Source organism: Pteropus vampyrus, unplaced genomic scaffold (assembly GCF_000151845.1).
Source record: "Pteropus vampyrus isolate Shadow unplaced genomic scaffold, Pvam_2.0 Scaffold715, whole genome shotgun sequence".
Classification (NCBI taxonomy): domain Eukaryota; kingdom Metazoa; phylum Chordata; class Mammalia; order Chiroptera; family Pteropodidae; genus Pteropus; species Pteropus vampyrus.
In genome coordinates this window covers 574,812-602,544 of record NW_011889496.1, presented here as the reverse complement: position 1 = coordinate 602,544, position 27,733 = coordinate 574,812, and the positions used below count along the sequence as shown (strand labels likewise).

General features: G+C 33.3%; 1 protein-coding gene and 1 pseudogene across 1 annotated transcript; both read right to left on the bottom strand.

Annotated features, from left to right (window-relative positions):
- Positions 1–8,058: 8,058 nt before the first annotated feature.
- On the bottom strand, positions 8,059–9,024 carry LOC105309302 (olfactory receptor 6K3). The gene has a single exon (XM_011385431.2). It carries the CDS (start codon positions 8,977–8,979, stop codon positions 8,059–8,061), a length of 921 nt encoding a protein of 306 aa, XP_011383733.1. The 5' UTR covers positions 8,980–9,024.
- Positions 9,025–9,509: 485 nt separating this feature from the next.
- Positions 9,510–24,565, bottom strand: LOC105309317 (annotated as a pseudogene).
- Between the last annotated feature and the right edge of the window lie 3,168 nt (positions 24,566–27,733).

The following is a 27,733-nucleotide window of genomic DNA, read 5'->3' as shown; positions in this document are numbered from 1 at the left end:
GAAAGAAATAAAATTTGTGTGTGATTACAAAAATGATAACTGACACAGTTTCCTGAAGTCAAAGCAATTCTGATACATAGTCAGTGCAAAGCACTATATCAAGATTTTCCTGTAAAATTACACGTGAGTGTATTTTCCTATTTACAGCACCAATTTATGCTGCAGGATTTGATTCATTAAAAACATCTTTCTGGGGGAGAAGGCTGCTAAATGGAAGATGTCTGGTGGGCAGATGAATGACTAAATGATTTTTTGTCATGCATCCATACAAAGTGGTCACATAAGACCTCAAGACAGGAATATGGAGAGTAGTTTCAGTTTGTGGAAATGTATTCAGCTATGCGAACAAAAAATTAGCTTAGCAGAAAGGAAAAATGGTAGAAATTGAAACTAATAAGGCACAGAATGATTTGTTAATTGATCTCTGTGGTACAACATTGCTGTGTCATATGCAGAAGACCTTTCACATACTCCTATAGGGAAGAATTTAGAAATTTTAAGACAGGAAGTCAATGCAGTGTAAATGCAGGACCCTGTATAGTTCAACACACTAGCATTTCCTAGTATGAAGAGGAAAGATGTTGATGAGAAACAACCATGGGTATGAACAAGAGAGACTCTATCTTTACCTTCATATAGTTATAAAATTTGGTATTTAAAATACTTTATGAAAATAAATTAATATTAACTACCATTGTGTAAGACACGTTAATTTTTAACCACTGAAAATAATCAAGAAATACTTTTTCCTTAATGTTTTCTTGAGTGTAGTACTATAAAAGAAATTTATAATGCTAAGAAACATTTTATATGCTCCTTTGAGCATACAATTTAATCTAGATTACATATTTTTCTCTTATTAATAACTAATCTGTTTATAGTATCAGCAACATTTGGCAATTTTTTTCTGATATAATCTGTGGTTCATCTGTTCACTGTTTCTAAAAATAAAAATATTTCTATAAGAAAAAATCATACATTAAATAAGAAAGGAGAGTGACTTAATTTGTTTTTTTACAATAAAAGTGCTTAATTAATTAGTCTGTATTTTGTCCTTATCCAGTTGTCAGAAAATCTAGAAATATATGAGGTTGAATAACAATATTGCTCTCCCTCCTTTAATCTAGCAGACTAGATTTACGAGAGGGATTGAATCTTAAAAAGCGTTACCACAGTATAACTTAATAAATGTTTGATTAGCAGATGGACACCAATGACAGCAGTATGAAAGGACTGTAATAGCCTGCTGAAATGTGAAAGGGTTAAAGAATAATTAAAACCTGAAACTGGACAAAGGAAGTCTATAACTTAGGCCTAGTTTCTGGAACCCCTAACCACATTCTGTTAATCATGAAACTTGTAACAATGAGCTCATACGCTAACTGCCAATTTTAGCCTGTGTAACCCTGCTTGCTTGCGTGGCATGAAAAATAATCAATTGTATATAAGCTGAAAATTACTGTTTGGCCATCGCCCATGGGAACACTGGCTATAGTCCATGGGAACATAGGCAATCACCCATAGGAACATAACATTCTAACAACAAGCTTTCTGCTTCTATACTCTCTGCTTGCACACCTGACCAGTGGGTTGACAGGTAGTGAATAAGAGAAAGATGGACCTTTGTGTTTAAGACAGAATGAGGAATGGGATTTGGGGCTTAAAAACCTTGTATCTTGGCATTTCGGGGCTGCTCCTTTGCAAGGACAGCCGCCGGCTAATAAACTGTCTCCCGGTTAAGAGCACTCAAGATGGGTCTGGTTATTCTGGACACAACAAGGACATATTTGGATAGTCTGTTTATTCTCTAATTCTAATAATTTGTTGATTTCAGAAGCAAGAAAAATTTTCTTCCAATTTCTTTTCATAGATCATTTATTTATTTATTTACTTATTTATTTTTATTTTTTATTTTTTTATTAAATTTATTGGGGTTAATAAAATTATATAGGTTTTGAGTTTATAATTTTATAATATATCATCTGTATATTTCGTTGTGTGTTCACCAACAAAAATTAAGTTCTATTACCACATATCTTTTAAATACATCATGAAAAGTATAAACAGTTGCACTATATAAACGCTTTGTGACACTAATAGCAATCAATACTTTTAGATTAGACAAAATTATTTTTTAATCATTTTATTTATTTTCCTTGTTTGAAAAGTTGTATAATACTTAATTGACAATAGCAAATTTTTGTATGTGCCAGCATAGCTTTTATGTATTGCTTGTACTCCATGGTTTCTCTGTGGATTCTTTTGCACCTGTGGTCTATTTTCCTTCCAACACAAACTTCTGGAAACAGGAATGCTAACATATCGGGTTTGAATTTTGGTTGCTAATGGAACAAAAATACAGATTTTATGGGTAGGCTACCATGAAGCTGTGAAGTGCCATCCTTGGTCAAGTAGTTTTGTTGGTATAATTTTTTGTTTGCTCATCTGTTTTGTTTGTTTTATTTATTTATGATTAATCAGATTTATGGTAAAATTGCTGGATTCAGTTTCAAATGCTATAAAACTGAAAATGTAAGTCCTCCTCTCCATTCCCAATACATTTTATCAGCAGCCCTATAATTTTAATGGTGTCTTTGTTAGAATTCAGAACTCTAACTCTTATGGAAAATATGAGTATAGCCAAAGTGTATTACTGGCAGTTACTAATGTGCATTTTTTTCTCCTTTGGTGTGAAATCAAGAACTCAGATTTTTGAAGCTAAGATGCCCCAGCTGTATTTAGCATGCCATCCAGCAAAGGAAAAATAGGATAAATATCTAAGCCAGCCACTTGATGAACAGAAGCATTCCAGATATCCATTAATTAACCCCTGCCTCAACCTAAATCAAAATTCAAGTTGTTTTCTTTGGAATTTCCAACATTTTTTTCAAAAGATTACTTCAAAATATTTCTCAGATAGGCCCTTCTCTTGCCTGTCATAAATTCCCTTGAATTTTATTTCATATATGATATTATTTTAAGAAATCATTTTAATTTTGTCCATTGAATTAATTTTTCCTTGTTTCTCAAAACTCACACAGGTATTTTTATTTTTTATCTTTATTTTTAATGATGACACTGGCTAATGAAATCCAATGTTTCAGGTGTACAATGCAGCAATAAGGCATATATATACATTGCATTGTGGGTTTACCACCCATAGTTAGATTTATTTCTGTCACCACAGATTTACCTATTTGCACCACCAAACTCCCCTCTCCCTACTATCCCCCTAACTCTAGTAACCAAGAGTCTATTGTCCATGTCCATGAGTCTCTGGTTGTTTGTCCTGCTTGTTTGTTGCTTTTAGGTTTATATTCCACATATAAGTGACATCAAGTTGTTTTCAAATTTTTCTGTCTGGCTTGTTTTGCTTAGCATGATCACCTCAGGGTCCATCCAAGTTGTTGTAAATGGCAATATTTCATCTCATCTTATGGCTGAGTAATATTCCATTGTGTGTGTGTGTGTGTATATATATATATACACATACCACAGCTTCATTATTCAATCGTCTATTGTAGGATACTTCGGATGCTTCCATGTCTTGGCTACCGTGAATAATGCTGCTATAAATGTCAGTATGCAAATATCTTTTCAGATGTGGGTTTTCAAGACTTTGGGGTAAATACTCAGTAGAGGGAAGGCTGAATCATATGGTAGATCAATTCTTAGTTTTTTGAGGAACCTCCATACTGTTTTCCATAGTGACTGTACCAATTTGCAGTCCCACCAGCAGTGTATGAGGGTTCCTTTTCTCCGTTTCCTCTCCAACACCTGTTATTAGAAGTCCTGTTGGTAAAAGCTGTTCTAACAGGTGTGAGGTAGTATTGCATTGTGGTTTTGATTTGAATTTCCCTAATAGCTAGCGATATTGAGCACCTTTTCATGTGTTTGTTGACCATTTGTATGTCTTCTAGGGAGAAGTGTCTGTTCAGGTCCTTTGCCCATTTTTTAATTGGATTGGTTTTTGTTGTTGTTGTTGTTATTCTGTTGTATGATTTATTTGTATATTTAGGATATTAGGCCCTTATTGGAAGCATTGTTTGCAAATATATATCTCATTCAGATTGTTGTCTCTTTACCTTGTTGACGGTTTCTTTTGCTGAGCAGAAGCTTTTTAGTTTGATGTAGTCTCATTCATTTATTTTTGCTTTACCTCCCTTTTCTTTGAGGTCAAATTCATAAAATTCCCTTTAAGCCCAAGGTCCTTGAGTTTAGTTCCTATGTTTTCTTCTATGCATTTCATTGTTTCCGATTTTATACTCAGGTCCTTAATCCATTTTGAATTAATATTGATGTGTGGTGATAGACAACAATCTGGATTCATTCTTTTGCAGGTGGCTTTCCAGTTATCCCAGCACCATTTATTGAAAAAATTTTCCTTTTTCCACTGTATGTTGTTGTTTTTTTGTCAAAAATTCTTTGCCCATATAAATATAGGTTTCCTTCTGGACTCTTGATTCTGTTCCACTGGTCCGTGTGTCTGTTCTGTTGCCAATATAATGCCATTTTGATCGTTGTCATTTTATAGTATAATTTGTCATCAGGCAGAGTGATGCCTCCAGAGTTATTCTTTTTTCTCAGAATAGCTTTGGAAATTCAAGGTCTTTTGTGCTTCCATACAAATTTGATGATTTTTTGTTTTGTTTCTTTAAAAAATACGAATGAGATTTTGATAGGGATTGCATTAAATCTGCATAATACTTTAAATAATAAGATCATTTTAAATATGTTGAGTCTTCCAACCCAAGAACACGAAATATCTTTCCATTTCTTTGTATCTTCTTCAATTTCTTTTAATAGGATTTTATAGTTTTCATTATATAGGTCCTTCACATGTTTTATTAGATTTATTCCTAGGTATTATATTCTTTTTTGTAGCAATTATAAAAAGAATTATTTTTTTCCACTTCTATTCTGACAATTTGTTATTAAACTATAGGAACACTATGAATTTTTGAACATTGATTTTGTATCCGGAAACTTTATAATATTTGCTTATTTTTTCTAGTAGTGTTTCTTGTGGAATCTTTAGGGTTTTCTATATAGAGAATCATGTCATCCACAAATAGTGACAGTTTGACCTCTTCGTTTCCTATTTGGATGCCTTTTATATCATTTTCTTGCCTGATTGCACTTGCTAGGACCTCCAAAGTCGTATTGAATAGCAGCAGCGATACTGGAAAGTCTTGTCTTCTTCCTGTTCTCAGAGGAAATGTTTTTAGTTTTTCACCATAAAGTGTAATGTTGGCTGAGGGTTTACCACATATGGCCTTTATTATGTTAAATTCTTTGCTTCTATACTTATTTTGTTAAGTGTTTTGATCATAAATCGATGCTATATCTTGTTGAAGGCTTTTTCTGCATCTATTGATATGATCATATGATTCTTATTTTTTAATTTGTTATGTGGTATATCACATTAATCGATTTGCATATGTTGAATCATCCGTGTGCCCCTGGGATGAAGCCCACTTGATCCTGGTGTCTAATCTTTTTAATATGTTGCTGTATTCAGTTCACTAGTATCTTATTTAGGATTTTTGAATTTGTATTCATGAGAGATATTGGTCTATAGTTTTCTTTTTTCGTTTTATCTTTACCAGGTTTTGGTATCAGGGTAATTTTGGCCTCAAAAAATGAGTTAAGAAATATTGCCTTCTCTTCAATTTTTTGGAAGTTTGAGGAGAATAGGTATTAAATCTTTGAATGTTTGGTAGAATTCACTGGTGAAGCCATCTAGTCCTGGACTTTTACTTTTTGGTAGGTTTGATGATTGTTTCAATTTCCGTACTGCTGATTGGTCTATTTAGAATTTCCAGTTCTTCTTGATTCAGTCTAGGAAGGTTCTATTTTTCTAAGTTCTTGTCCATTTCTTCTAGGTTGTTAAATTTTGTGTTATATCCTTTTTCATAGTATTCTTATACAATCCTTTATATTTCTGCCATATCTATCATAATTTCTCTTCTTTCATCCCTGATTTTGTTTATTTGTGTCCTTTCTATTTTTATTTTAGTGAGTCTAGCCAGGGGTTTGTCAATTTTATTAACCTTCTTAAAGAACCAACTCTTTGTTGCATTTCTTTTTTTCTTTTTTTTCCAATTTCATTTAATTCTGCTCTAATTTTGATTATTTCTTTCCTTCTGCTATCTTTAGGCTTCATTTGTTTTTCTTTTTAAGATGAAGTGTTAGGTTGTTTATTCAGGCTTGTTTTTGTTTTTTTGAGATAGGCCTGTGATGATAGAAACTTTTCTCTTATGACAGCTTTTGCCATGTCCCAGAAGTTTTGATATATTGTACTATCATTATCATTCATTTCTATGTATCTCTTGATCTCTCTTTTTATTTTTTCTCTGACTCAGTTATTCTTTAGTAACATGTTGTTTCTTCTTTATGTATTTGTTCTTCCTGCTTTCTTTTACAGTTGATCTACAGCTTCAAAACATTATGATCAGAGAATATGGTTGGTATGCTTTCAAACTACTCTAATTTGTTGAGATTTTCTCTGTGTTCCAGTAGGTGGTCAATCCTTGACAATGTTCCATGTGCACTAGAGAAGCATGTATAAGCAGTTGTTTTGGAATGAAAGTCTCTGTAAATGTCAATTATGTCCAGTTGGTCTAATGTGTCATTTAAGGTTGTTATTTTCTTATTGATTTTCTGTTTAGATGATCTGTCCATATCTAAGAGTGGGGTATTTAGGTCCTCTACTATGATAATGTTTTGCTCTGTTTCTCCCTTTAGTTCTGTTAGTATTTGCTTTACATGTTTCGGGGCTCCCTGATTGAGAGCATAGATATTAATAAGTGTTATGTCTTCTTGTTGCATGATTCTCTTTATCATTATGAAGTATCCCTCAGTATCTTTCTTTACTTTTTTTTATTTTGAAATCTATTTCATCCAAAATTAGTTCTGCTACTCCCGCTTTTCTCTGAATGCCATTTGCTCGAAATATTATTTTCTACCCTTTCACTTTGAGTTTATATTTGTCTTTGGAACTCAGATGGTCTCCTCGAGCAGCATATGGTTGGGTTTTGTTTCTTGATGCAATTTGCACTCTGCCTTTTTATTGGTGACACAGTCCATTTACATTTAGGGTGATTATTGAAATATGGGGTTTTCCTATAGCCATTTTATCTTTTTTTTTTCCTGGTAGCTTGGTATTTCCATTACTTTCTTGTCCTTGTTTTTTTTTTTTTTTTTCCGAGCAAACATGTGAGAAAAAATTTCTATATGTATAGCTAAATTTGTCCTTGTGTTTTATAAAGATAATTACAATAGCTGTGCATAAATGATGATAGAAACTTAAATTAAGGCAGTTATATTAGGTATGGCAAGGGTAAGAAAGTTTTTAGAGTTATTTAGTTAAAAGGTTAAATGAATTATGTTTTTTAATGCTGCTATTCAACAGGTGCAAAAAAGACTTTTGACTGTAAATGTTAGAGAAAATGAAGATGCTTAGCCCTAAAAAGGCAAACAATAATTATAATTCATATATGTACTTAGCTGTAAGTAATAAAGTGTATTATTATAAATATTATTCTATACTATAGTTTTCTTATGAACATGACCGACAATATTAATAATTTAGTGTTACTAAAGACAAATGCTTATTATATAACTAAAAATAAATGTGTAATGTAATTCCATAAGATTGTATTTGTCTTTTTCTTTGGTATCGCTCCTGTATAATCTACTACCTAAATAAAGACATAATATCTCGAAGTGGATGGCCAGCTTCTGATGGACAATTCTAACCCTCTAAAGTGGTGAGCATTTTTTCCTTTAATTACTACTTTTCAAAAGAAAGAAAAACTTTTAACCCCAAAATAAAGTTTTTGATGATATATATATACACATCAAGTTGCATAACGATGACACAGAATATAACTGTGCTTTCTTACATATAAGAAAAATACTCAGGACAACAGAATGTTCAGTGTGACAAAGAATTAGGTATATAGTAATTTTATGTTTTAATCTGTTAGAGAAACATTAAAACAATGAAAGAGAAGCTGTGACTCAGAATTAACCTCCAGATGTGTTTAATGCTTTCTAAAGAAAGAAGAGTTTTTTAATTGCATTCTTCATATCTTTGTTTCTCAGACTATAAATGATGGGATTGAAGAATGGGGCAAGTACAGTAAACATCAGTGAAATGGCTGTGTCTAAAACTGGTGGATAAGTGGTATTGAAACGCAAGCACATGAGCGATACACTGCCGAAGAACATCAGGAAGATGGTGAAATGACCTGCACAGGTAGAAAAAGCCTTTTGCTGACCCTCAGCAGAGGAAATCCTCAGGATCACGGTGACGATTCTTATGTAGGACAGGGCGATGATTAGGATGGTAATGATGATGGCCACAGAATGGATCACATCCTCAATCAGAATCATGGATGTGTCTGTACAGGCCAAGCTCAGCACAGGGACCAAGTCACAGAAGATCTGGTGGATTTGATTGGGCCCACAGAAAGGCAGTGTTGAAATCATTAAAATCTCAGGAAGTAGGATGAGGAAGCCAAAGATGCAGGAGCATGCAGAGAATTGGGCACAAAGCCGAGGGGTCATGATCATTCGATAGCGAAAAGGGTTGCAGATGGCAACATATCTGTCAATAGCCATGGTGATCAGCAAGATACCTTCTGAATTTCCTAGTGAATGGAAGAAGTACATCTGCAAGAGGCAGCCTGTAGTAGAGATGGTCTTCTTTTCACTGATGAGATTAGAGAGAATCTTGGGAATGGTGGCTGTGGTGTACCAGATCTCCAGAAAGGAAAAGATACTGATGAAATTATACATGGGATTGTGGAGATGGGTGTCCAGCCTTACAGTAAAGAAGATCAATAGATTCCCAATGATGATAAAGGTGTAGATAAAAAGTAAAGGAAAGAAGTATAAGAGACTACCATCCTGGATCCGGAGAAAGCCAGTAAAGATAAATTCAGTCACTGTTGATAAATTTCCACTCATCATATCTCCAACAGAACTACTTGTAAATGAAGGAGAAGGAACATACCAGCTCACAAGGAGGTGGAGAGGAAAAGAAGATGTACAGCTAAATAACTGGAATATGTAACAAGGAATAACTTTAAGGTTTTATTTTTTTCCCTAATTTCACACTAATGTACATATTAACCAATATTAGATATTTTTTCTCACTCCCGCAGAAGCACAATTACAGAAATAGATGTCTCCAAATGTTTTTAGTAGTACAAAATTAGTATAATTTTTAACTTAACTTCTAATTTAAGTATTTGTATTAATAAGTTATACACAAGTACTGTATTATGACATGTATAGTAATTCATATATTACATGTCATAAAATATATAATGAATTACTGTACGTGTTATAATATATGACATGTCATAATACATATGACATGTACAGTAATTCACAATATATATATTATGACATGTAATTCAAATATATATGTAGAATACATAATAATAAATTTAAAAAGTAAGGAGCATGGAGAAAAAATAGACATAATAGAAGTTATGTCATTCTATTTTCCCACCCAATTGGACCATCTTGCACACTCTTCTTTGGAGATCTCTGTTCTAGGGGATTAGAATGTAAACCTGGGGTTTATACTGAAATTCCAATTAAGCCTATTAATATTTATATGTGTTATTGCATATTACTTAATCTTTCAGTCTCAAGTACTCATTTGTGAAATGAGGTTAAAAATAGTATCTATCTAATAAGGATGTGGTAGGATCAAGTAAATACCTGCAAAAGACTTATACATTACCTGGTGGAGTAATAAAATCCACTACACCTCTCCTTATTTTATAACATTTTCTGTATACTTTCTATACTATTATTCCTCTGAAGATTCTCTGACCAAGTTGAGCAATGCCCTGCCTGCCAATTACTAATGAAAACTTCAGCTCTCTCTGGCATTAGAAACAGTTCAATACTCCTACTTGAGGCTTTCTTCCTCTGCCCTGTGATTCCATTCTCAATAGAAGTGGCTCCTAGTGGCTCTTAGAGGTGGTTCTGACTTTGGTTTTGACTTTTGTTTCACTTATTTTTATTTATACTCTCATTCTTACTCTTATTTTTCCTCTCTTCTTTTATATTAACTTGGCTGCTCTTCTTTGCTTTTTTAAATTTGTAATTTTTTAAATTTTTACTTTTTTATTAAGTTTATTGGGATAACATTGGTTAATACAATTATATAATTTTCAGGTGTACATTATAGTTTGACATCTATATATTTTATTGTGTGATTACCACCTAAAGTCCAGTTTCCTTCAGCTACCATATATTTGATCCCCTTACCCACTTCACCCTCCCCTTAAACCCTTATATTTGACCACCTTTACCTCATCTACCTCTCCCTTCCTCCCCCACCTTCTACCCTCTGGTAACTACTAGTCCATTGTCCATGTCCCTAAGTCTCTGTTTGTTCTGTTCATTTGTTGCTTTTAGGTTTATATCCCACATATCAGTGATATCATGTAATTTTCAACTTTTTTTGTATGGCTTATTTCACGTAGAATGATTATCTCGAGGTTCATCCATGTTGTCGCAAACGGAAGTATATCATCTCTTCTTATGGCAGAGTAATATTCCATTGTATATATGTGCTACAGCTTCTTTAGCCAATCATCTATCATAGGACACTTTGGTTGCTTCCATGTCCTGGCCACTGTGAATAATGCTGCTATGAACATCGGTGTGCAAATATCTTTTCAGATATGGGTTTTCAAGTCGTTGAGGTAAATATCCAGTAGAGGGATTGCTGGATAATATGGTAGATCAATTCTAAATAGGAATCTTAAATAAGATACTAGAAAACTAAATATAGTAACATATTAAAAAGATTATACACCAGGAACAAGTGGGCTTCATCCCAGGGGCACATGGATGGTCCAACATATGTAAGTTGATTAATGTGGTATACTACGTAAACAAATTAAAAAATAAGAATCACATGATCATATCAATAGATGCAGAAAAAGCCTTCAACAAGATACAGCATCGATTTATGATCAAAACACTTAACAAAATCAGTATAGAAGCAAATAACCTTAATATTATAAAGACCATCCATGACAAATCCTCAGCTAACATTATACTTTATGGTGAAAAACTGAAAATCTTCCCTCTAAGATCAGGAAGAGGCAAGACTGTCCACTATCACCACTGTTATTTAATATAACATTGGAGGTACTAGTGAGTGTAATCAGGCAAGAAAAAGATATAAAAGGCATCCAAATAGGAAATGAAGAAGTCAAACTGTCACTATTTGTGGATGACATGATTCTCTATTTAAAAAACCCTAAAGACTCAAGAAGAACACTCCTAGAAACAATAGGCAAATACAGTAAAGTCTCTGGATACAAAATCAATATTTAAAAATCCATAGCATTCCTATACTCTAATTATGAATTGTCAGAAAAAATGAAAAAAATAATTCCTTTTGCAATTGCAACAAAAAGAATAAAATACCTAGGAATAAATTTAACAAAACATATGAAGGACCTATATAATGAAAACTATAAGACCCTATTAAAAGAAATCGAAGAAGATACAAAGAAATGGAAAAATCAACATAATTAAAGTGACCATATTACCTAAACCATTATACACATTTAATGCAATCCCCATCAAAATCTCATTGGTATTTTTTAAAGAAATAGAACAAAAAAATCATCAAATTTGTATGGAAGCACAAAAGACCCTGAATTTCCAAAGCTATTTTGAGAAAAAAGAATAACTCTGGAGGCATCACTCCGCTTGACTACAAATTATACTACAAAGCAACAGTAATCAAAATGGCATGGTATTGGCAGCAAAACAGACATACAGACAAGTGGAACAGAATCAAGATTCCAGAAGTAAACCCATATTTATATGGGCAAAGAATTTTTGACTAAAGAGCCAAAAGCATACAGTGGAGAAAGGAAAGCCTCTTCAAAAAATGATGCTGGGAAAATTGGAAGGCCACCTGCAAAAGAATGAAATTAGACTGTTGTCTATCACCACACACCAAAATCAACTCAAAATGGATGAAGGACCTGAATATAAGACCTGAAACAATAAAATGTATAAAAGAAAACAGAGGAATAAAACTCAAGGACCTTGGATTTAAAGAGGATTTTATGAATTTGACCTCAAAGGCAAGGGAAATAAAAGCAAAAATAAATGAACGAGACTACAGCAAACTAAAAAGCTTCTGCATAGCAAAAGAAATTGTCAACAACATGAAGAGACAACCATCTCAATGGGAAAATATAGTTGCATGCAATGTCTCTGATAAAAGCCTAATATCTAAAATATACAAAGAACTCATACGTCTCAATAACAACAACAACAATAACAACAACAAATGATCCGATCAAAAAATGGGCAGAGGACCTGAACAGACACTTCTCCCTAGAGGACATACAAATGGCCAACAAACATATGAAAAGGTGCTCAACATCACTAGCTATTAGGGAAATACAAATCAAAACCAGAATGAGATACCATCTCACGCCTGTTAGAATAGCTGTAATCAACAGGACAAGTAATAAGAAATGTTGGAGAGGATGTGGAGAAAAAGGAACCCTCATACACTGCTGGTGGGACTGCAAATTGGTATAGCCACTATGGAAAACAGTATGGTGGTTCCTCAAAAAACTAAGAATTGGCTGCTTTTCTTAAACTCTTTCCCAAGTGTTTATTTCCCCCGGGCTCCCATCATCTATTCTAACCTCTGTAATTCTATATGCTCCATGGTGATCTTTTCCACTTACAAGAGATTTCAACTATTACTATTTCCAAATATTTTCTCCAGGTAGCTCTTTCATAAACTCCAAACCAACATATCTGACTCTGAACTTTCTCTAGTTTCACCTCCTGGCATTTCTTAACTCTATTCTCTGTAATCCCAATGTTCACACTGTTTTGTGAAATCATGGCACCCTCCCATGTGTGTTACTTCCTCTGACTGGAATGTAGCATGCCTTTACTTCTTCTGCTCCCTCTCCTGACACAAAAGCAACATAAAATACTGGTTAATAATCTGTATACCAGAAACAAATTGCCAGGATTTAAATGTTCTTCATTGCTTATAAACCCTGTGAGTTAAGTCAAGTTACTTAGCCTTTCTCTGGCTTTAATTCCCTATTTGTAAGATGAAGAAAATATTAATACTAGAGCATAAGGTTTTGAGAATGGCTGAATATATTATAACAACAATAATAACATAGTAGGTATGGTACTTACTGTGGCAAGCACTGCCCCACGCACAAGCATATATATTTTTTTATCTAATGCTCATGATATTTTAATGAGGTAAGATTATTATCCCCATCTTATAGATGAGAAAACTTAGGCACAGACAAGTTAAATACTTTGCCCAGGGATTCTCAGCTGAAAAACGACAAAGTCAGAATTTAAATCCATACACTACATCTCTAGTGATATGTTTTAACCTGCACTTAACTGCCTCTACTAATATATGCGAATATATATTAAACGCTTAGAGTATTGTGAGGAATGTGTAAACACTCTGAAATATTGGGCATTATCATGCTAGAATTTCTGTATTGTATTTATCATGTTGCATAATAATTATCAATTTACTTGTTTTACCTTCTCTAGACTGAGTTTATCCTTCAGGAAGTAAAAACCTTTTATCTTGCAGTATATAGAACAGAAATGGTATGTAAATAATTGTTGATGTCAAATAAATTAACTTGGAATCGAGCCACTGGGTATAATCATAATTAAACTCAAAGACAGCCATGGAAAAGTGAGCAAAGAAAATTGGGGACTATTTGGAAAGGAAAATATGACAATTCAGTTTTAATAAGAATCCTAACCAAGTCTGGACGAAATGACCTGTCAACAGATGGCATCATAAGTGGGCTATCTTGTTTCATATATAGCTGTGCCCAATATCCCAGAAGGTAGTTTCTCCTAAACTTGCCATTGCCTCCCTCAAAGCTTCTAAATTCTTTTACAATGCAGTTTTCAGGGTACAAAATTATTATTCTTAAGCATGATGAGTGAATTCTTTTTTTCCAAGCTTCGGTCTTCTGCATTCACCTCTACCAAAGACCACAGAAACTCCTCTATCTGTTTGAGTCTCTGCATCCTTCATATCCCTTCAGCCTCTTCAAAGGGGAACTTATGGTTGCTTTCACAGACATTCCAGGGAATAGCAGGGAGGGGACATGGGCTTCACAAGGGATTCCTCCCCTGTGCCAAAACAGAGAGCAACACTTGTCCTCATTAAGTTAATTAGAAGAAATGTCCCCACTGTACTTTCCTCTCATTAGATTTTCAAATTGAAATTGTCAATAAACATTTTTTCTTGATTGCACTCATCTTCCTGAACACCGTAAGCTACTTTCTCCAGCACTGTGGTTATTCTCTTAGCTGCATGTGTCTACCAAGACTCTCTGCAAAGAAGAGTTTTGTTGTGGTACTGCTCTTCTTAAATGAACACACAGACGTGGGAAGTCTTGAAAGAAATATACTGCTGACACCAGTAAACATCTTGAAAAAATAATAGCAAATAATATCCTTTCATAATAAACATGTCATTGGGATATTGTGCCAATATTGAAGTGATTTTTCTCATGTTACAAATGCATGTGAATTTATCCTACCCTAAAGGATTCAGGATGATTTTACCGATCTCTCTATTGATGGTCAATATCTCACCCTTTTTCACACAATCGTTCTCTACTCCATGTGTTCAATCCATTGCTCTATTGAAAACTCAAAGTTATTTTTTTTAATCTGGTTGCTTTTATTGTGTAATCTTCTTAGAAATATGTATCAAATTTTGGGATGAGAAGAGGCTTCTTTTCTCTCTGAGTTTTGTGTAACATTTCTTCCTATGACTTGGGGGCCTATTTTTCTTGTCTAATGTCTCTAATATGCATTTTTTTGAAATTTGAAAATTTCAACTGACAAAATTTTATTTCTAATGATTTAGCATGTCATGAAACAGTTTATTTTTCAAACTAAATTTATTGGGGTGACATTGGTAATAAAATTATATAGATTTTGAGTGTACAATTCTATATTACATCATCTTTATATTGTAGAATGTATTCTATTTTTGAAAAAATGTTATTGAGGTATAATTTGTATACAAAGAACTGCACATATTTAATTTGTACAGTTTGATGAGTTTGAACACATGCAAACGCTCTTGATACCATCAACACAAAGTAATAAATATATATCCAACACCTTCCAGAGTTTTCTGGTGTCCTTTTTGTTGGTTATTTTATTTTTATTTTTTGGTTCTTTCATGTGTATTAAGTGTTAAGAATACTTAACATGAGATCTACAATTTTAACAAATTTTGAAGTACACAATACTATGTTCTTGACTACAGACACTATGTTATAAAGCAGATCTCTAGAACTAGTTCATCTATCATGACTGGAACTTTATATCCATTGAACAATTTCCCATATCCCCCACCCCTCAGCTCCTGGCAACTATAATTATGTTTTCTGTTTCTATGAGTTTAACTATTTTAAATACCTCATCTGGTGGAATCACGTAGTATTTGTCCTCCTGTGACTAGCTTGTTTCACTTAGCATAATACCCTCCAGGTTCATTCATGTTGTTGTAAATGGTAGACTTCTTTTTAAAGTCTAAATAATATTCCATTGTCTCCATATACCACATTTTTTTATCCATTCATCTTATGATAGACAATTACATTGTTTACATATCTTGGATATTGTGAACAGTACTGCAATAAACATGAGAGTGCAGATATCTCTTTGAGGTCCTGATTTCAATTGTTTTGATATTTACCCAGAAGTAAGATTGCTGGATTATATGGTAGCTATAATTTTAATTTTTGAGAAAGCTCTGTACTGTTTTTCATAACTGCTACACCATTTTACATCCTCACCAAAAGTGTACAAGGTTTCCAATTTCTCCACAATCTCACCAACAGCCGTTATCTATGTTTTTTGGTTAACAGCCATTCTAACAGGTGTGAAGTGATGTCTCATCGTAGTTCTGACTTACATGTCTCTGGTGATTAATAATTTTGAGAATTTCAAACTAACTTTAAATTGAATGTCTTCAATTTAAATGTTTGTTCAAGTCCTTTGCCTATTTTTTAAAAATTAGGTGGTGGTGGTGGTGGTTGTTATTATTATTATTATTATTATTATTATTATTATTATTACTAAATTGAGTGTAGGAGCTTCTTGTATATTTGGGAAGGAGAGACTGTTCCATGATGTGACCTCTATCCATCCCTTGAGCTGGACCTGGGCAAAAACAGAGGTTATTTTCTGCAAATCCCCTTTAGAGGCTGTCTGATTGTAATTGATGTTCCTTCTGACATAAATCAGCACTACTTCCCCTGCCTCCTGTCACGTGCTGGTTCCTGGAACAGGTTGTTGTCCTAATCTGGTCAAAAATGTAATTTCTGGTAGCATTCACATACTCGTACCCATGAATATCATCCTGTATAATTCTCTGGTGCCTGCCAAGCAGCGTGTGGATCCACTTCATCTTGCAGCTGCCCAAGAGATGTTTATAAATTTCCCTTAATAAACTTTATTAATTACCAGAGTTGAGTGGCCAGCCTCTTTCTTTTGCCATTTCCTATCCTCCACTTATGCAGGTAGATTTTCAGTCTTGGGGTTTTTTTCTTGGCTCTGTGTGTACAACAATATTTTGGAAATTAACCTCTTAGATATATGGTTTTCAAATATTTTCTCATTTAGTAGGTTGCCTTTTTATTCTGTTGTTTCCTTTGCTGTGCAGAAATCTTTTTGTTTGATGTAGTCCTAGTAGTCTATATTTGCTTTTGTTGCCTGTGCTTTGGTGTCATATCTAAGAAGTTATTGCCAAGACCAACGTCAAGAACCTTTTTCCCTATGCTTTCTTCTATGAGATTTTCAGTGTCAGGTCTTTTTTTGATTTAATGGTTTAAGTATTTTTAACCCAGGAATATTTTCTTTTAATTTAAATTATTATTTTTTCTCTGTATGCTTTGTTTCTTTCTGGAATTCCTATTATCACATATATGCTCTGTATAATATATTAATATATTCCCTATATATTTCTTTCTCTCTTTGCATTTAACCTTTGGCCTTCATATCATTTCTTTATATGTTGAAATATTTTCTCAAGGCATTTTTCAAATTTATTTTTTAATTAAATTTATTGGATGACATTGGTTAATAAAATTATATAGACAAGTCAATAATATATCATATGTAAATTTCTTTCTGAAGTCATTTTCTCATTTTCTGATGTATTTAATCTATTATTGAAAAATTTTATTATATTTTATTTTAGTATTTTTATTTGCTACTTTTTTACTAATAGATGCTATCTTCACAAATCTCATTGAATTTTTAAACAAAAATATTTTGAATTTTTTAAAATTAGAGTTAGTCTGTTTCACAAAAGAGCATTTGATTTCAATTCCTAAATCTCTTTTTTTGGTTTTTAATTATAGTAATTCAAGTAATTATTGGACCATGCATTTAACAAAGTTAATGCATTTAACAAAGTCTTAAATCATGCAGTGTAGGGAAGGACTATAAAGTGATTTAGAAAAAAGGTAATCTAGTGTTTGCGTGAGTATGTGTCTGTGTGTGACTACATATATGAATATAAAAACTGGCTAGTGAAGAATGTGTCAAATATCTAATTGCTCATGGCAAATATGGAAGTATCTGCCATGAAGTCTCAAATAAGCTATAGATAATTGCTGTTGTTCCAAGAAATTGTACTTTTCTGGTTTTGTTTTAGCCACTTGAGCTTACACGGATATCTAATCACTTCTCTATCTTGTGTATTTCAGATTTACTTTTCATGCACTTCTCTAGCACAGCTCAAGGGATAGCTTCATTGTGATTCTATCTGATCTATTCCTTCTATGCAGAGTTCTTATATGAACTATGGCCCTTAGCATCTGCTTTTCTTAGGTTTGATTATTTTTTCCATAGCTTTTATATAGAATTCCATCCATTTAATTCCTAAGTTTTCATTTCCTTGTCCAATATTTGGCAGATAACTATTGTCTTCAGTTGGATCTCATATGTATTCATACTTGAAGAGATGATTCAAGATAGAGGATCAATTGAGGATTCTCTTTTTCCCAGTACTTATAATATTTTGGTTTTGTTTGTTTGTTTGTTTATTTGTTTGTTCTGACATTGCTCTTAGTTTTTAAATATACATCTTTGATTATTGCTGGACTACCCAATAGACAGACTTTACTGGAGCTTTAATTTTTTAGCCAAATTAATGTATTTTTTTCCTTGAAAAGAAGGTGATATATTGTATTTCAGGGTATTAAAATAACCATCATAAATGTCTTTGGGTAACCTTATGGATATTTTAATCCTTATTATTTTATTCTTAACACTTTTCAGTACTTATGGCATCTAACAGTTTATCCAGTCCTGACTTTGTTTATTTCTATAGAATTTCTGGTAAAAGCAAATTTAAATATGTGGGTTTAAACTTCTATCTTAATGCAGAAATCTAAACTTGCATTTTAGAAAATTAATTTCTGGTGGAAATGCACAGAATGCATTTCAAAGGGAACAAAAATGAAAGCAAGAGTTAGTCAAAATGGTGTATATCTATATTTATCTATCGATTGATCAATCGACTTATCTACTTATCTACCCATCCATCTATATTTTTATATAGATGCATTTGAGACTACTTTCAACCAAATAATTTAATTCAATAAAAGTAGATGAATTCAACCAAAACAGCCCATATAAAATTCTACTTGACTCCTGAGAAACAGTAGTAACCAAAACATTATAAAAATAATCATACCTAAATATTCCTAAGTATGAGCTTTTGTTCTTAATATCTCACTCTTTCTTATAGCATCATTTAAATTAGTCATAACAAATGCTAGTAATTAGTGGCAAATAATATTAACAGTTAACACTTATTTTGTACTCTATGTTATGCAGTATCCTAAGTAGTTGTATTTAATTTTCATAACTGTATAAACTTCTATTTTAAAAATATATAATCTTTACATTCATTTCATAGATTATAAAACTAATATGCAGAGAAATTAGTTTATAACTTGTTCAAGATCAGAAAGCTAGTATGTGGTACTGGTGAAATATGAATCTTAACCTCTTCTGCAGATCTCATTATTTTTAGCACTATATTTTATAATCTATAGTTGTTACTAAAGCTTATATAATAATAGTAATAATACTTATATAACAGTAAAATTACTGTTAATAAAATATATTTTAATGGCTTAAACATCATATTTCCATTTATTTATCCATCCGTGTAAGTCTAAACAGGTAGACTATGATGTCTTCATTGAACTTGTATAAATAAAATAACATCTACATGGGAAGAAGAACTGGGATAAATAGAAAATATCAGTGTGACAATGAATAATTTATAGGTTGATCTTATGGTTTAGTGTGTTAAAGTAACCTCCAAAGCGAGAGTTGTATGTGAGCTACGATTAACTTGCAGATGCGTTAAACCCCTTCTGAAGGCAGAGAAGTTTCTTTTTTTAAAATAAATTTACTTATTTAAATTAGTTTCAAGTATACAGTACATTGAAGGGACATCTATATTGTTCATAAAACAATTCTCCCAATTGCTCTCTCCCTCTCTTGCCCTCCACTTAGCCATCATATTAACGCTAACTGCATTCCCTGTGCTGTGCTTCTCATTCTTGTGCCCAACTATCAACTACTAATTTGTGCTTCTTTAATCCTTCACCCCATTCTCCCAGTCCCCAAACACCCCTCCCCTCGGTCTGTCACTAAATTGTCCACTATGTCTATGAGTCTGTTTTTGATTAGTTTATTCTTTTCGTTCCTTAGATTCCACATATAAGTGAAATCATATGGTACTTATCTTTCTCTGTCTGACTTATTTCACTCAGCATAATAACATCTAGGTCCATCCACGTTGTTGCAAATGGTAGGATTTCATTTTTTTTAATGGCTGAGTAATATTCCATTGTATATATGAGCAATATTTTATTTATCCAATTGTCTGTTGATGGGCATTTAGGTTGCCTCCATATCTTGGCTATTGTATATTGTGCTGCCATGTATATTGGATTGCATAGATCTTTGTAAATTATTGTTTTGGCTCTCTTTGGATAAATACCCAGAAGTGCAATTGCTGGGTCAAAAGATATATCCATTTTTAATATTTTGAGAAACCTCCATACTGTTTCCATAGCAGATGCATCAATTTGCAATCCCACCAACAATGTATGAGGGTTCCCTTTACACAACATCCTCGCCAACACTTGTTGTTTTTTGATTAATTGATGAAAGCCATTCTGACAGATGTGAAGTGATATCTCATGTGGTTTTAATTTTCATTTCTCTGATGATTAGTGACCTTGAGCATCTTTTCATGTCTGTTAGCCTACTCTATTTCCTCTTTGGAGAAGTGTCTGTTCAGGTCTTCTGCTCATTTTTTAAATTGGATTGTTTGTTTTTTTTGTTGTTGAGTTGTATAAGTTCTTTATAATTTTTGGATATTAATCCCATATTAGATGTGTCATCAGTGAATATCTTCACTCAAATAGTTGGTTGTCTTTTTGTTTTGTTGATGATTTCCTTTGCTGTACAAAAACTTTTTAGTTTGATGTAGTCTCATTTGTTTATTTTTGCTTTTGTTTCCCTTGCCCAGGGAGATATATGCAAAAAGAAATTCTTCTTGAAATTTTGGAATAGTTTGAGAAGAATAAGTGATAATTCTTCTTTGAATGTTTGGTAAAATTCACCTATGAAGTCATCTGGTCCAGGACATTTGTATTTTGGGAGATTTTTGATTACTGATTCAATTTTGTTGGTGGTAATTGGTCGGTTCATAATTCTGTTTCTTTTTGACTCAGTCTTTGGATATCGTATGTTTCTAGGAATGCATCCATTTCTTCTAGATTGTCCAATTTGTTGGCATATAATTGCTTCTTATGATCCATTATATTTCTGTGGAGCCTGTGATTATTTCTATTCTTTCATTTCTCATTTTACTTATTTGAGTCCGCTCTCTTTTTCTTTGATGAATCTGGCGAAGGGTCTGTCAATTTTGTTTATCCTTTCAAAGAACCAGCTCTTAGTTTCATTAATCTTTTGTATTGTTTTTCTAGATTTCATTTCATTTATTTCTGCTCTGATCTTTATTATTTCCTTCTTTCTATTCACTTTGGACTTTGCTGTTCTTTTTCTACTTCTTTTAATTAGAAGGTTAGGTTGCTTATTTGAGTTTTTTCTTGTTTCTTAATGTAGGCCTGTATTGTTATGAATTTCCCTCCTAGGACTGCTTTCGCTGTGTCCCATAAATTTTCAGTCATTGTGTTTTTATTTTCATTTGTCTCTAGGTATCTTTTGCTTTCTTCCTTGATCCTATTAATAACTCATTCATTGTTTAGTAGCATGTTATTTAGCCTCCATGTCTTGGTGTATTTTCATTTTTTCTTGTAGTTGATTTCTAGTTTCATACCATTGCAATACGATTTTAATCTTTTTAAATTTATTGAGACTTGCTCTGTGTCCTAACATGTGGTCTATCCTTGAAAATGTTCCATGTGCATTTGAGTAGAATGTACATTTTGCTTTTTGGGGGTAAAATGCTCTGAAAATATCTATTAAGTCCATCTGTCCTAATGTTTCTTTTAGGCTCATTGTTTCCTTGTCGATTCTTTGCCTGAAAGATCTGTCCATTGTTGTCAATGGGACGTTAAAGTCTCCTCCTATGAATGTATTCCCGTTGATCTCTCTTTTTATGTCAATCAATAATTGCTTTATGCATGTAGGTGCTCCTATGTTGGGTGTATATATGTTTACTAGGGTTATGTTCTCTTGATTTATCGATACCTTTATTATGTAATGCCCTTTTTTATCTCTTATTATAGCCTTTGTTTTAAAGTCTATTTTATCTGATATAAGTATTGCTACCTCGGCTTTATTTTTCATTTCTGTTTGAGTGAAATATCTTTTTCCATCCTTTTACTTTCAGTCTGTGAGTGTTGTTTGATCTGAAGTGGGTCTCTTGTAGACACCATATGCATGGGTCTTGTTTTCTTATCCATTCGGTTACCCTATGTCTTTTAATTGGAGCATTTAATTCATTTACATTTAAAGTGATTACCTATAGGCACATCGTTACTGTCATTTTATTATTCATATTTGTTATTTCTATTTTCTTTTTTACCCCTTCTCTTTTTACAGAAGACCCTTTGACATTTCTTGTAATACTGGCTTGTTGGCAATGAATTCCTTAAGCTTTTTTCTGTCTGGGAAGCTCTTTATCTCACCTTCCATTTTAATCGAACGGCATGCTGGGTAGAGTATCTGTGGTAGTAGATTCTTGTTTTTCATAACTTTGAATATTTTTTGCCATTCTCTTCAGGTCTGCAAAGTTTCCACTGAAAAGTCAGCAGACATCCTCATGAGGGTATCCTTGTAAATAACCAACTTCCTTTCTCTTGCCGCTTTTAAGATTCTCTCTTTGTATTTGACCTTTGGCATTTTAATTATGATGTGTCTTGGTGCAGGTCTGTTTGAATTCCTCTTGTTTGGCACTCTTTGTGCTTCTTGAATTTATATGTCTAATTCCTTTGCCACATAGGGAAGTTTTCTGTCATTATTTCTTCAAATTGAGTCTTAATACCTTGCTCTCTTCCTCTTCCTATGATTCGGATATTTTTATGCTTCATGCTGTCCCAGAGGTCTCTTAAACTATCCTCATTTTTAAAAATTCTTTTTTCTTTTCGTTGTTATGATTGGGTGTATTAAGCTACCTTGTCTTCCAATTCACTGATTTGATTTTCTGCTTCTTCCAATTTACTGATGAATCCTTCTAGTGTATTCTTCATTTTAGCTTTGTATTTCTTATTTCTGTCTGGTTCATTTTTCTGGTTTCTGTGTCCTTTTTAATGCTTACTATCTCTCTGTTGAGGTTTTCATTGTGCTCATCCATTCTCCCCATTGAGCATCATTATAACCATTATTCTGAACTCTGTCTCTGGTTGGTCGCTTGCCTCCATTTCATTTAGCTTATTTTCTGGAGTTTTCACTAGTTGTTTCATTTGTGGTATGTTTCTTTGTTTTCTCATTTTATTAGCCTCTCCAAGTTCATTTATATGTGTCAGAAATATTTGTTTTGCCTCTCAACCTTGTCCAGATGGCCTAATGTGGAAGGTATCCTGTGTGGTCCAGTGGCACACTCTTCCTGATCTCTTATACTGAGAGCTCTGGACATGACCTTTGTGTGGGTTGGGTGTGATCTTCTGTTGTTGCCAAGCCTTTATTGTTGTTAGTAGATCACTGGGTGGGATTAATGTTTAGGCTGACTAATTGTGGGAATTGGCTGCATCCTCAGGATAAGAGTTGTTGTGTGGGGGCTTACCCCACTGAATCGGATTTGTCCTAGCAGGCTTGTGTTCTTGTTGCAACCACTCTTTGTGTGAATCACTAATAGAACTAATTAGTAGTTGTTCTGTTGTGGTCTGATGTCAGCCTCTAGATGTGTTGGTTGTGCGGCCCTTGGAGAGGGGTCCCCTGTAAGCCAAGGTCAGCCACTATTTTCGATTGCTCAGGGCTACCTGGTGAGAGCTACAAAGTGATCCGCTGATGGTTGTTGTCTATGCTGGATCTCTGAAATGTGACTCACAGTGCTGGTCGCCCACTGAGAATCAAAGGCAGAGAATTTTTTTTTAATTGCAACCGTCATAACCTTATTTCTTATGCTTTAGGTGATAGGGTTGAAAAAGGGAGCAAGAACTGTAAACATCAGTGCAATGACTGTATCCAAAATAGGTGGAAAAGTGATGAAGAAAGGTAGGTACATGAGGGATACACCACCAGAGAATACCAGAAAGGCACCAAGAGGGTATGCACTAGTAGAAAACGCCTTCTGGCAACCCCCAAAAGAAGGAATCCTCAGTACTACTGTGATGATTCTGATATAAGAAAAGGCAATAATCAGGACAAAGGAAATGATAGCAATAGCATGGATCACATCTTCAATCAGGATCATGGACATGTCTGTACAGGCCAGACACAGCACAGGTTCAAAGTCACAGAAAATCTGATGGATTTGATTGGGCCCACAGAGGGTCATTGTGGAAATCCATGCAATCTCTGGGAACAACACAAGAAAGTCAAAGATGTAGGACCTGCAGAGAGCTGAGCACACAGCTAGGGGTCATAATGGTTGGGTAGCAGAGAGGATTACAGATGGTAACATACCTATCAATAGCCATAGTTGTCAGCAAAATCCCCTCTGAATTTCCCAGTGAATGGAGAAAGCACATCTGCAAGAGGCAACCAATCATAGAGATGATCTTCTTTTTACTGATGTACTTGAAAACCATCTTGTAAATGGTAGCTGTGGAGTACTAGATATCCAGAAATAAGAAAATGCTTATAAAATTATACATGGGATTATGGAGCTGAGTATCCATCCTGACTGCAAAAAATACAATGAGATTCCCAAAACAATGAATATGTAGATGACAAACAAAGGGATGAACAAGAGGAAGCTACCATCTTCAAAATGGGAGAAGCCAGAGAAGAGAAACTTAGTCACCATAGTAGTTTAGTTACTTCTTACCATGATCTCAGCAGACTTAATTAATATGGGTAAACAGACACGGCTCACTTCCTAGATAAAATATAAGGAGTCAGATCTACTGGCTCATACAAGAGTCAAATGAAAAAAATGCCTTAGGTATATACCTAATAATTACCTCTATTATTCTTGGATTTATTAAACAGATATTCGTCTAGCGCCTACTATATGCCAAGCACAACTGTAGATTATTGAGTTCAGTAGAGAAGAAAACAGTCTCTATTTTTCTGAAACTTATATTCTAATGAAGGAGACAAACAATAATCAAGTAAGATATTAATAATGTTATGTTTATAAGCTATATTAACTAAAATAAAGTAGCACATTAAGGGTACTAATAATAATCACCTTTTATAAGAATGCCCCAAATCATTTAGAATCACATACTAGATAAATTCTTTCATGGCTTTTGGCTATAGATTAGATAATCAACACTTTTACTTCTTTTCCTCTCTATATAATTATTATAAAATTGTATTCTGCATTTTCTGGAATATACCCAGTTTCCAGTATTCTGCTCCTTTATCAGATCACAGAGCCACTGTGAGTGTGGTTAGAGAAGAAGGTAAGTTTTCAGGCGAGGGTAAGATATCAAGGTGAAGCCTTGGTAGGAAACTCTATTTCCAACAGAGAACCCAGAATAAATAAACAACTCAAACAATAAAGCTAGCTGAAACTGATCAGCACAGAAATAAAAGACTTGTGAGAAAATGAGCAGTAGAAGATTTTGGAAGTAAGAAGAGGGCCCAGTAGGTAATCTGCAAGTTCTCACTTCAGAATCTGGCTCTTGAAATCTTTTCAGTCAGGCTCCTAAAGGGTCTGTCCATGAAAGATATTGAAAAGTATCAGAGATTCTTAATGAATACCTAATCTTTCCTATTCTGATTATTTATATTCTGACAATGACCATCAAGGAATGAGAAGGTGAGAGCCCAAATGTGAGATTTCAGCACAATTAAGGGCTCTTGCTACAATGTCCCTTGAAAGTTACATGACCTGTGAAGTTGTCTCTAAAAGCAGTTTAAGAAAACTCATTGGGTGCACTCAGGGATTATTCCTCAGGCAGTTCAGAAAGCTGGCATAACAGATAGAAAATCAGTCAAGGAGAAATATTTAGAACATATTTATTGATGAAGAATTAATACCAATAAAAATTATCTTGACTTTTTTCTGAGAAAAATATTAGGTAGAGAACAGAGATGGATTATAGAGCAGAAAAATGAAACAAAACAAAACAAATAAAAATAAAAACAGACAAACAAAAACAATAACAAAAAATAAACCTTAATATGATTTGGAGCCCAGTTTAATTTAAATACTGTTTAAAGAGTAAATAATTTACTTTTATAATTCTATTAGAGTAAATCTATAACAATTTTTTTTAAAAGGAGAAAACCCATCTCTAATCTACAAAACAAATTTTGAAATGAAGAGTCTTCACAGACACACTATTGTGGATACTTATGCATTATCTTAGATATGTAATTACTCTCTTTGATTGTTTTATATAAAGAAAAAATGTTAAATACATGTACATGGTCTGATTTTACTTTTAAGTTTGAAAGATGAGTAAAAGAATGGTCTAATTTTTTTTTCTATTGTAAGTGGGAGGATGGATATAGATTATAGATAATGGCCTTGAATACCAAAACAATGTAGATAAAATTGAATGGTCTACTAATGAAAACAAGTTTTTCAGTTCCAAATTGTTAGTTTATTTAAGAAATATTTATTTATTTCTTACTGTGTGTCATTCTGTGGTTTATAGGGCTTTAAGGATAAATGATCAAATAAAATATCAAAATGAAAGGAAATTATGGAGAAGGGGCAGATTTAGAGTAAGGTTAAGGACTTGTTTAAAGAGATTGACTTTAGGGTATCAGTGGAACCTAAAAATGAAGGTATCCAATAAACTGACACATGGACTGGTCTAAAGTTTAGAAAGTTGTCTGCATTCATGATATATATTTAAGAGTCATCCACATATGGGTGATATATGACAATTTAGTATGGAGAAAAGTATCCATTGAGAGTATATAAATATAATTTTAAAAAAGTAAATCAGACAGAGAATTGAGGCCTAGGAAAACACTAGCATGTCAGAGGTTATGGGGGAAGAGGACCATAATAAACAAATTGAGAAAAGAGCACCGGAAAGGTAGAAACTTTTGGGTAGCAGGTATGAGGTCACAGTTTCATATACTGACAATAATTCAAGTAATGTAGAAGTAGAAATATAAGAATCTATCAGATTAAGCAATTTGGGGATCATCACTGATCTTTTACAGAAATTTTTCAGTGGAATATAGGGGGGCAGACTGAAGTAGGTTAATCCATTTAGACATGAAAGTTTTATTGAGCATGTAATCCAGAGGAAGTGCAGCATAGACAAAAAATAAGATAGTATTCAAGACATGGGATTTGGAAACAAGGTGCATGAATCTGAATCATAGCCCTTATCCCTAATTCTGTGACTTTTAGCAAGTGTGTAAATTCTCTAATCCTTATTCTTCATCTTTAATACAGGTAGAATACTTAGAAACAGTGACTGGAACACTCAACCACGGCTTTGTGGAGAATATTGCTACATTGCTACTCCTATGAATATAATGATGTCTGTGGGAAGGCAGATAATTAGGTACAGTGTAATAAGTGAGAATTAAGCATACTACACTAATTATACGTGTGGGAAATTTTGTTTGGGGTAAATAATTTATTTCCTAATATTGGAAAGATGCATAGAACTGATATGAAAAAAATCTTGTGCTTATGGAGAGGTATATTCCAGGCAAGAAGAATAACATATAAAAAGATTCAAAAACCAAAAGAGAGACTGATGTACTCCAGAAATTACAATTGTTACCTATGGGTGAGCACAGTGTGTGTGTGGCGGGGGGAAGGAGGGGTAGGAGGAGGGTGTGAGATGCCATTACAGGAGAAAATATTTGCAAAATACATATCAAAGACATATCAAAATACACAAAAACTCAAAATTTAATAATATGAAAACAAACATCTTTTTAAAAATGAGCAAAGAGTTTAAACAGACATTTTACCAAAGAAGACATTTATTTAGCAAATTAGTCCATAGTAAATACTCATCATCAATGTCTTTGGGCATTAGAAAGT